Source organism: Symphodus melops (assembly GCF_947650265.1).
Source record: "Symphodus melops genome assembly, chromosome: 8".
In the NCBI taxonomy this organism is placed as follows: domain Eukaryota; kingdom Metazoa; phylum Chordata; class Actinopteri; order Labriformes; family Labridae; genus Symphodus; species Symphodus melops.
The window spans coordinates 105,872-118,107 of record NC_136698.1 but is presented as its reverse complement, the minus strand read 5'-3'; the positions used below and the strand labels follow the sequence as shown (position 1 = coordinate 118,107).

At 46.8% G+C, this 12,236-nt stretch overlaps 1 protein-coding gene across 1 annotated transcript; it reads left to right on the top strand.

Moving 5' to 3' along the window:
- The first annotated feature begins 4,287 nt into the window (after positions 1–4,287).
- lrrc39 (leucine rich repeat containing 39) lies at positions 4,288–10,090 on the top strand. The gene is made up of 9 exons (XM_079350330.1): positions 4,288–4,349; positions 5,369–5,598; positions 6,387–6,495; positions 6,578–6,734; positions 6,809–6,945; positions 7,434–7,579; positions 7,658–7,810; positions 9,423–9,610; positions 10,047–10,090. Exons 2-9 carry the CDS (start codon positions 5,471–5,473, stop codon positions 10,070–10,072), a joined length of 1,044 nt encoding a protein of 347 aa, XP_079206456.1. The 5' UTR covers positions 4,288–4,349; positions 5,369–5,470; the 3' UTR covers positions 10,073–10,090.
- Positions 10,091–12,236: the final 2,146 nt, after the last annotated feature.

The window sequence follows — 12,236 nt, the reverse complement described above, 5'->3', positions numbered from 1 at the left end:
TTTTATGGGTTTATTTTTATTTTTTTTGGAAAGTTGATACCAGCTGGTAACGAGAACGAGTTCAAAACCTGGAACTGGTTCTGAAAAGAGATTCAAGATGATAAAATAAAGGTGGGGGTGTCCAGCTGTCCACTAACGATCCCGAGGAACCCGAGAGATCTGAGAGCTCAGGAGCTCCCAGGAGATTTACACAGAGAGACATGCAGTGATCTGATGTAAACACACAGAGACATGCAGTGATCTGATGTAAACACACAGAGACATGCAGTGATCTGATGTAAACACACACACAGAGACATGCAGTGATCTGATGTAAACACACACACAGAGACATGCAGTGATCTGATGTAAACACACACACACAGAGACATGCAGTGATCTGATGTGAACACACACAGAGACATGCAGTGATCTGATGTGAACACACAGAGACATGCAGTGATCTGATGTAAACACACACAGAGACATGCAGTGATCTGATGTAAACACACACACACAGAGACATGCAGTGATCTGATGTGAACACACACAGAGACATGCAGTGATCTGATGTGAACACACACAGAGACATGCAGTGATCTGATGTGAACACACAGAGACATGCAGTGATCTGATGTGAACACACAGAGACATGCAGTGATCTGATGTAAACACACAGAGACATGCAGTGATCTGATGTGAACACACACACACAGAGACATGCAGTGATCTGATGTGAACACACACACAGAGACATGCAGTGATCTGATGTGAACACACACACAGAGACATGCAGTGATCTGATGTAAACACACACACAGAGACATGCAGTGATCTGATGTAAACACACACACAGAGACATGCAGTGATCTGATGTAAACACACACACAGAGACATGCAGTGATCTGATGTAAACACACAGAGACATGCAGTGATCTGATGTGAACACACACACACAGAGACATGCAGTGATCTGATGTGAACACACACACAGAGACATGCAGTGATCTGATGTGAACACACACACAGAGACATGCAGTGATCTGATGTAAACACACACACAGAGACATGCAGTGATCTGATGTAAACACACACACAGAGACATGCAGTGATCTGATGTAAACACACACACAGAGACATGCAGTGATCTGATGTGAACACACAGAGACATGCAGTGATCTGATGTAAACACACACAGAGACATGCAGTGATCTGATGTAAACACACAGAGACATGCAGTGATCTGATGTAAACACACAGAGACATGCAGTGATCTGATGTGAACACACACACAGAGACATGCAGTGATCTGATGTGAACACACACACACAGAGACATGCAGTGATCTGATGTAAACACACACACAGAGACATGCAGTGATCTGATGTGAACACACACAGAGACATGCAGTGATCTGATGTAAACACACACAGAGACATGCAGTGATCTGATGTGAACACACACACAGAGACATGCAGTGATCTGATGTAAACACACACACAGAGACATGCAGTGATCTGATGTAAACACACACAGAGACATGCAGTGATCTGATGTAAACACACAGAGACATGCAGTGATCTGATGTAAACACACAGAGACATGCAGTGATCTGATGTAAACACACACACAGAGACATGCAGTGATCTGATGTGAACACACACACACAGAGACATGCAGTGATCTGATGTAAACACACAGAGACATGCAGTGATCTGATGTGAACACACACACAGAGACATGCAGTGATCTGATGTGAACACACACACAGAGACATGCAGTGATCTGATGTAAACACACACACAGAGACATGCAGTGATCTGATGTAAACACACACAGAGACATGCAGTGATCTGATGTGAACACACACAGAGACATGCAGTGATCTGATGTAAACACACACAGAGACATGCAGTGATCTGATGTGAACACACAGAGACATGCAGTGATCTGATGTAAACACACAGAGACATGCAGTGATCTGATGTAAACACACACACAGAGACATGCAGTGATCTGATGTAAACACACAGAGACATGCAGTGATCTGATGTAAACACACACACAGAGACATGCAGTGATCTGATGTAAACACACACACAGAGACATGCAGTGATCTGATGTAAACACACACACAGAGAGAAAAACTTCCCCAGGTAGTCTGAGCCTATAGTAGCAGAACTAGGACTAGGCAGACTACAGGTACCACGAGCAGGCCTCATACAGTCTATATATATATATACACTCAACAAAAATATAAACGCAACACTTTTGTTTTTGCTCCCATTTGTCATGAGATGGACTCAAAGATCTAAAATTCATTCCAGATACACAATATTACCATTTCTCTCAAACATTGTTCACAAATCTGTCTAAATGTGTGATAGTGAGCACTTTTGCTTTGCTGAGATAATCCATCCCACCTCACAGGTGTGCCACATCAAGATGCTCATCAGACACCATGATTAGTGCACAGGTGTACCTTAGACTGTCCACAATAAAAGGCCACCCTGAAATGTGCAGTTTTGTCTCACAGCAAAATGCCACAGATGGCGCAAGCATTGAGGGAGCGTGCAATTGGCATGCTGACAGCAGGAATGTCAACCAGATCTGTTGCTCGGGCATTGAATGTTCATTTCTCCACCATAAGCCGTCTCCAAAGGCGTTTCAGAGAATATGGCAGTACATCCAACCGGCCTCACAACCGCAGACCACGTGTAACCACACCAGCCCAGGACCTCCACATCCAGCAGGTTCACCTCCAAGATCGTCTGAGACCAGCTACTCAGACAGCTGCTGAAACAATTGGTTTGCATAACCAAAGAATTTCTGCACAAACTGTCAGAAACCGTCTCAGGGAAGCTCAACTGCATGCTCGTCGTCCTCATCGGGGTCTTAACCTGACTCCAGATCGTCGCCGTAACAGACTTGAGTGGGCAAATGCTCACATTCGATGGCGTCTGGCACGTTGGAGAGGTGTTCTCTTCACGGATGAATCTCGGTTTACATTGTTCAGGGCAGATGGCAGACAGCGTGTGTGGCGTCGTGTGGGTGAGCGCTTTGCTGATGTCAATGTTGTGGATCGAGTGGCCCATGGTGGTGGTGGGGTTATGGTATGGGCAGGCATCTGTTATGGACGAAGAACACAGGTGCATTTTATTGATGGCATTTTGAATGCACAGAGATACCGTGATGAGATCCTGAGGCCCATTGTTGTGCCATACATCCATGAACATCACCTCATGTTTCAGCAAGATAATGCACGGCCCCATGTTGCAAGGATCTGTACACAATTCTTGGAAGCTGAAAATGTCCCAGTTCTTGCATGGCCAGCATACTCACCGGACATGTCACCCATTGAGCATGTTTGGGATGTGCTTGACCGGCGTATACGACAGCGCGTACCAGTTCCCACTAATATCCAGCAACTTCGCACAGCCATTGAAGAGGAGTGGACCAACATTCCACAGGCCACAATTGACAATCTGATAAACTCTATGCGAAGAAGATGTGTTGCACTGCATGAGGCAAATGGTGGTCACACCAGATACTGACTGGTTCTGAGTCCCCAGACCCTCAATAAAGCAAAAACTGCACATTTCAGGGTGGCCTTTTATTGTGGACAGTCTAAGGTACACCTATGCACTAATCATGGTGTCTGATGAGCATCTTGATGTGGCACACCTGTGAGGTGGGATGGATTGTCTCAGCAAAGCAAAAGTGCTCACTATCACACATTTAGACAGATTTATGAACAATGTTTGAGAGAAATGGTAATATTGTGTATCTGGAATGAATTTTAGATCTTTGAGTCCATCTCATGACAAATGGGAGCAAAAACAAAAGTGTTGCGTTTATATTTTTGTTGAGTATATATATATATATATATATATATATATATATATATATATATCATAGTTTTGATGCCTTCAGTGTCAATCTACAATTTTCATAGTCATGAAAATAAAGAAAACTCTGAATGAGAAGGTGTGTCCAAACTTTTGGTCTGTACTGTATATGAGTATATATATAATTATATATATATATATATATATATATATATATATATATATATATATATATATATATAGACTGTGTGTAAACATACATTCATACAGTATGAAAATGAATATAGCATTTCCTCCTTCTCAAGGGCAGTCTGAGGGACAGGAAGTGACTCATCAGTACTTAAAATAATGCTTGTCCCTCTGATACATGTATCCTACCAGTATGGTCATGTGACTGTGTGTTGGTCATGTGACTGTGGGTCATGTGACCTGGGTTCTATAATTACCCAGCAGGTCTGAGGTCAGATTTCAGCTGCAGAGACGCAGCATGGAGGACTACAGCTGCTGCAACCAAAACACAAGGTGAAGAGACACGAACACTGTTCACTACACTGCACGACTACCTGTACTAACATCCTCACAATGACTACACACTGCGTGTGTGTGTGTGTCTGTGTGTGTGTGTGTGTCTGTGTGTGTGTGTGTGTGTATCTGTGTGTGTGTGTGTGTGTGTGTGTGTGTGTGTGTGTATATCTGTGTGTGTATCTGTGTGTGTATCTGTGTGTGTGTGTGTATCTGTGTGTGTGTATCTGTGTGTGTCTGTGTGTGTGTGTGTCTGTGTGTGTATCTGTGTGTGTGTGTGTGTATCTGTGTGTGTATCTGTGTGTGTATCTGTGTGTGTGTATCTGTCTGTGTGTGTATCTGTGTGTGTCTGTGTGTGTGTGTGTCTGTGTGTGTATCTGTGTGTGTCTGTGTGTGTCTGTGTGTCTGTGTATGTGTGTGTATGTGTCTGTGTGTGTATCTGTGTGTATCTGTGTGTGTGTGTGTGTATCTGTGTGTGTGTGTGTGTGTGTATCTGTGTGTGTGTATCTGTGTGTGTGTATCTGTGTGTATCTGTCTGTGTGTGTGTGTGTGTATCTGTGTGTGTATCTGTGTGTGTGTGTGTGTGTGTGTGTGTGTGTGTGTATCTGTGTGTGTATCTGTGTGTGTGTGTGTGTGTGTGTGTGTGTGTTACTTTTCCTTCTCTCTGAAATGTCTGAAGCAGCTTAAGAGTTAAAATGTTGAACTGTTACTGAACGGTCTCCAGTCATTTAACAGAAGCTCAACCTGACACACACCAGCGCCGTGTTTCAGGACGAGGAATCAGAAGTGAGCGGTAAATATGAGGAGAGGGTACCAAGTGTGTTAGGACTAGCTCTGATATCAAACCATGTCATGACTGAAGGCTCCTCTCAAGCTCCTCCCACTTTCCCAAACATAGTCCATGTATTTGTGCAACTTGGACCTGATAATGGTGTCGCCATGGTAACAAGCAGGCATCAACATGGTTTCTTTTGTCTAAATGTGGACAGTTTATTCATGTGATCTTTTTTATCAAACAGAATGTTGGGGGGGAGGACACAGCTGCAGGTCAAAGGTCAGTGCTCATACTACCCATCCACCTGTGAGCTGTGACATCACACCTCTGACAGGAAGTGGGCACCATGGTGGGCGTTGTGGCGTGTGGCTCAGTGAGCTCCATCAAAGCTCTGTGGGAGACGAGGATCAAGAAGATCAAACAGGAGAAGGAAGAGCAGAGGAGCAGGACAACGAGGGGCGGGACCACAGGCAGGTTAGGCTCCGCCCACCTCTGCTGGGAGCTTATTTAATTGGTTATGTCATCAGGAAGTGGAGATTGTGCTGTTGTAATGAATGAGTTAATGAGAGATAATAGTTTGTAGACGACAGCTCTACAATGCTAGTTGTTTCCATCCAGTTCTATTGTTTATGCTAAGCTAGGCTAACCAGTTGAGACTCAGTGTTGCTAACTTTGTTAAAATGAAGACTCTGATTTGAATGGACTTGTTCTTCTCGTTTGATCTCCTGCGAGCAAGATGTCCAATGTGTCCTTGGGCAAGACACTCAACCCCCGATTGCTCCCTCATGAATGTGTGAATGGCATTAGTTACCCGATGGCCATATAACCAGCCATCAGTGTGAATGGGTGTGACCTGCAGTGTAAAAGCGCTTTACCCTCAGACCCCTCCCTCAAGTCCATTTACCCTCAGACCCCTCCCTCAAGTCCATTTACCCTCAGATCCCTCCCTCAAGTCCATTTACCCTCAGACCCCTCCCTCAGGTCCATTTACCCACGGCCCCCGTCCTCAGGTCCATTTACCCTCAGACCCCTCCCTCAAGTCCATTTACCCTCAGACCCCTCCCTCAGGTCCATTTACCCTCAGACCCCTCCCTCAGGTCCATTTATCCTCAGACCCCTCCCTCAGGTCCATTTATCCTCAGACCCCTCCCTCAGGTCCATTTACCCTCAGACCCCTCCCTCAGGTCCATGTACCATTTAACAAAAACTTTTTTTGAATATTTTGGCAAACTTGTTTTTTGTCTCATGTGGTCCGGGCTCAGGCTGGGTCTCGGGGTCTGGGAGGACCGGGCGGTTCTGGCTCGGCTCAAACAGAAGCTACAAACTGAAGATGGACGCCTGATCCTTCGAATCGAACACGAGGACTGGAAGGTCTCTAAACAGGAAGTGGACCATTGAGGTTTGAGTACAGTTTTTTTTCTGACCCCCCCCCCCCCCTCCTTCTTTCCTTCAGGTGTTGCCAGGCTGCCTGGCCCAGCTCAGTCAGGTCCAGGAGTGGCAGATCCACCGGACCGGACTGCAGAAGATCCCTCACTTTATCTCAAGCTTCCAGAACCTTTTGGTTCTAGACCTGTCCCGGAACGGCATCACTGAGATCCCCCCAGAGATTGGTACCACACTTAGATCCTGCACTGTTGATAAATGAGATCCCTGATCGGTGTCTGACCTCTGGTTCTGGCCTCAGGGAGTCTGACCCGGCTCAGGGAGCTCCTGCTAAGCTACAACAGAATCCACTTTGTTCCTGAGGAGCTAAGCGGCTGTGAGAGTCTGGAGAGACTGGAGCTGGCCATGAACCGAGACCTCAACCAGCTACCTGACCAGGTACACCACATCCTCACACTGCCCCCGCCAGACCCCTCCCTCCAAACCACCCCCTCAGACCCCTCCCTCTAACCCACCCCCTCACACCCCTTCCTCCAAACCACCCCCTCAGACCAATCCCTCTAAACCACCCCCTCAGACCCCTCCCTCTAACCCTAACCCCATCAGACCCCTCCCTCTAACCCTAACCCCATCAGACCCCTCCCTCTAAACCACCCCCTCAGACCCCTCCCTCTAAACCACCCCCTCAGACCCCTCCCTCTAACCCTAACCCCCTCAGACCCCTCCCTCTAAACCACCCCCTCAGACCCCTCCCTCCACCCATCTTTATATAGTCTATGGTCTGAACTAAGTTACTTCAGGGCAAACAAACCACATTCTAATTGAGGAAGAACCTGAATCCTAACCCAGCTTCAAGACCATGTGTGAACCCACACCTGTCTGTTCAGTACCTGTACCTCTGAATCTCGTTCTGTTATATGGATCAGCTGATGCACCTGAAGAACTTGCATCATCTGGACCTGTCCATGAATGACTTCATCTGCGTACCGGACTGCGTGGTCGCTCTTTCAGCACTCGAGTGGCTCGACATGGGAGGAAACCAGCTGGAACACTTACCTGAAGACCTACACAGGTGAGTGAGGGAGACATTCAGTATGCCCCGCCTCTTCCTGCACTCAGCCAATAAACAGAGAGACATGTCTGTCGTCAGGATGGAGAAGCTGCACACGCTGTGGCTGCAGAGGAACCGACTCGAGAGACTCCCCGACAGCATCAGTAGGATGACGCAACTCGACACTCTCGTCCTCAGCAGCAACCAACTCCGAGACATCCCCCCTCTGATGGAGGACATGTCCAACCTCAGGTCAGAACAAGTCATCAGGTCAGTTAACAAGTCATCAGGTCAGTCAACAAGTCATCAGGTCAGTCCAACAAGTCATCAGGTCAGTCCAACATGTCATCAGGTCAGTCCAACATGTCATCAGGTCAGTCAACATGTCATCAGGTCAGTCCAACAAGTCATCAGGTCAGTCCAACATGTCATCAGGTCAGTCCAACATGTCATCAGGTCAGTCAACATGTCATCAGGTCAGTCCAACATGTCATCAGGTCAGTCCAACATGTCATCAGGTCAGTCAACAAGTCATCAGGTCAGTCCAACATGTCATCAGGTCAGTCCAACATGTCATCAGGTCAGTCAACATGTCATCAGGTCAGTCAACATGTCATCAGGTCAGTCAACATGTCATCAGGTCAGTCCAACAAGTCATCAGGTCAGTCCAACATGTCATCAGGTCAGTCAACATGTCATCAGGTCAGTCAACATGTCATCAGGTCAGTCCAACATGTCATCAGGTCAGTCAACATGTCATCAGGTCAGTCAACATGTCATCAGGTCAGTCAACATGTCATCAGGTCAGTCCAACATGTCATCAGGTCAGTCCAACAAGTCATCAGGTCAGTCCAACATGTCATCAGGTCAGTCAACATGTCATCAGGTCAGTCAACATGTCATCAGGTCAGTCCAACATGTCATCAGGTCAGTCAACATGTCATCAGGTCAGTCCAACATGTCGTCAGGTCAGTCAACATGTCATCAGGTCAGTCCAACATGTCATCAGGTCAGTCCAACATGTCATCAGGTCAGTCAACATGTCATCAGGTCAGTCCAACATGTCATCAGGTCAGTCCAACATGTCATCAGGTCAGTCCAACATGTCATCAGGTCAGTCAACATGTCATCAGGTCAGTCCAACATGTCATCAGGTCAGTCAACCAGGGTTAGGGTAACCTCATAATCTCTCGGCAGTTTGTTCTTTTGGAGTCATAAATCAATCAATCATTGAAGCCCCGTTAACTCTAACCCCGGTTCATCTCGGTACGGCGTGCATCGTGGCGTTTCCAGAGACTAATCCCGACTAATAACCGATCCGTACCGTCCCACTTTTTGGGACCCTTCCGTTGGGGGGCCGAGAATGTGGAGCTAAACACTGCAGTCCTCTGATTGGTTGAAAGAATGGTCACTTCCTGTGTTAGGTGGTGGGCGTGTTTAAAGCATTGATTGTTAGCGTGTGTATTTGTCCTCGCCGCTCACAGCCTTCTCTGAAACAAAGCTGGATTGAGTTCTTGTAATAAAGAGTCACATGACAGTGACAGAGGAGACGACCTGCTGGATGTCTTCTTCGTTGGTTTGGTTTATGTAGCGTTTTTCTCCTTTGTTGAATTTATGAGTTAGCGGTTAGCTGCTATCATATGATGCTATTTACATAGCGGCTATCGTCATCCGGTTTACACGCCGCCTACCAAATAGGACACGGGTGGAAACACAAACGGGATCAGGCTTAATCGAACCAAACAGTTCAGATCCGTACCGGACTGCTGGGTGGAAATGGGCCTTAAGTGTCCTCAGTCGTCTACAGGTGAAATCACGTCACACCTGCCGTCCCTCAGACTGATCTGGTTTCTGTCCCGAGCAGGTTTGTGAATTTTCGGGACAACCCGCTGACTCTGGACGTGATGCTGCCGTGCAAGGGGGCGAAGCCAGAGGACGGGGAAGGCGATGATGAAGACGACAGAGAGATGTTTGGACGAGAGTTCATGCTGATGTACATCCAGGAGTCGAGGAAAAGAGCGTACGCTGTGCTCAACACGCACCGTGTCAACCGTTAGTATCATCAGAGAGAACCTTCCTGTGTGTGAGCCCTAATAACTCACCTGTTCAGGTGTTTTTGAATAATAAGTTCCTCAGCAGAGTTCCTCTCTTGTTGATAAAGTTCATGTGAGGAGTTTTATATAAAGTGTTGGTTCATTAGAGTCTGAGCGCCGCTCAGGATTGAATCCGTCTGGAATCTGTTTCACAAGAGTCTCCAAACACGACTTACTCCTTTAATCCAGTTAATCCCCCCAAACCCTCATGGGGGGGGGGGGGGGGGGGGGAGACGCACACAGGTTGAGAAACTCTTTGCACTCCTTCCTGTTTTTGCACAAAGGGACTTTTTTCTGACATTTCTCTTTGAGTTGTTCACATTAACATTTAATAATAATTATTTGAATAAATCCTGTTCTTATTAAACTAATCTGAGATCATGTTTCTCTTTCAGAGACAAACGAAGACTCTTCAAAATAAAACTGCTGCTTTTCTTCTGCTGGATTTTTTCCTCTGAGCTCGCACGGAGAACACTCACTGAGAACACTCGCACAGAGAACACTCGCACTGAGAACACTCGCACAGAGAACACTCGCACAGAGAACACTCGCACAGAGAACACTCGCACAGAGAACACTCGCACAGAGAACACTCGCACAGAGAACACTCACACAGAGAACACTCACAGAGAACACTCGCACTGAGAACACTCGCACAGAGAACACTCACACAGAGAACACTCACAGAGAACACTCGCACTGAGAACACTCGCACAGAGAACACTCACACAGAACACTCGCACAGAGAACACTCGCACTAAGAACACTCGCACAGAGAACACTCTCACAGAGAACACTCGCACTGAGAACACTCGCACTGAGAACACTCACACAGAGAACACTCACACTGAGAACACTCACACAGAGAACACTCACACAGAGAACACTCACACTGAGAACACTCACACTGAGAACACTCACACTGAGAACACTCACACTGAGAACACTCACACAGAGAACACTCTCACAGAGAACACTCACACAGAACACTCTCACAGAGAACACTCGCACTGAGAACACTCGCACTGAGAACACTCACACAGAACACTCGCACTGAGAACACTCGCACTGAGAACACTCGCACTGAGAACACTCACACGGAACACTCACACTGAGAACACTCACACAGAACACTCACACAGAGAACACTCACACTGAGAACACTCACACTGAGAACACTCACACAGAACACTCGCACAGAGAACACTCACACAGAGAACACTCACACTGAGAACACTCACACAGAGAACACTCTCACAGAGAACACTCACACAGAGAACACTCACACTGAGAACACTCACACAGAACACTCACACTGAGAACACTCACACTGAGAACACTCACACTGAGAACACTCACACTGAGAACACTCACACAGAGAACACTCTCACAGAGAACACTCACACAGAACACTCTCACAGAGAACACTCGCACTGAGAACACTCGCACTGAGAACACTCACACAGAACACTCACACTGAGAACACTCGCACTGAGAACACTCGCACTGAGAACACTCACACGGAACACTCACACTGAGAACACTCACACAGAACACTCACACAGAGAACACTCACACTGAGAACACTCACACTGAGAACACTCACACAGAGAACACTCTCACAGAGAACACTCAAACAGAACACTCACACAGAGAACACTCTCACAGAACACTCTCACAGAGAACACTCTCACTGAGAACACTCTCACAGAGAACACTCTCACAGAACACTCACACTGAGAACACTCACACAGAACACTCACACTGAGAACACTCTCACTGAGAACACTCTCACAGAGAACACTCTCACAGAACACTCACACTGAGAACACTCACACAGAACACTCGCACAGAACACTCACACAGAGAACACTCGCACAGAACACTCACACAGAGAACACTCGCACAGAACACTCGCACAGAACACTCACAGAGAACACTCTCACAGAGAACACTCTCACAGAACACTCACACTGAGAACACTCACACAGCACACTCGCACTGAGAACACTCGCACTGAGAACACTCACACAGAACACTCACACAGAACACTCACACTGAGAACACTCACACAGAACACTCACACTGAGAACACACACTGAGAACACTCGCACTGAGAACACTCACACAGAACACTCACACTGAGAACACTCGCACTGAGAACACTCACACAGAACACTCACACTGAGAACACTCGCACTGAGAACACTCACACAGAACACTCACACAGAACACTCACACTGAGAACACTCACACAGAACACTCACACTGAGAACACACACTGAGAACACTCACACAGAATAATCACACGGAGAACACTCACACTGAGAACACTCACACTGAGAACACTCACACTGAGAACACTCACACAGAATAATCACACGGAGAACAATCACATAGAGAACACAGAGAATACTCACACAGAACAATCACACAGAACACTCACAACAAAAATGGACAACAATCACACAGAACACTTATATGAGAACACTCACACTGAGAACAATCACATGGAGAACACTCACACTGAGAACAAGCACATGGAGAACACTCACACTGAGAACAATCACATGGAGAACACACAC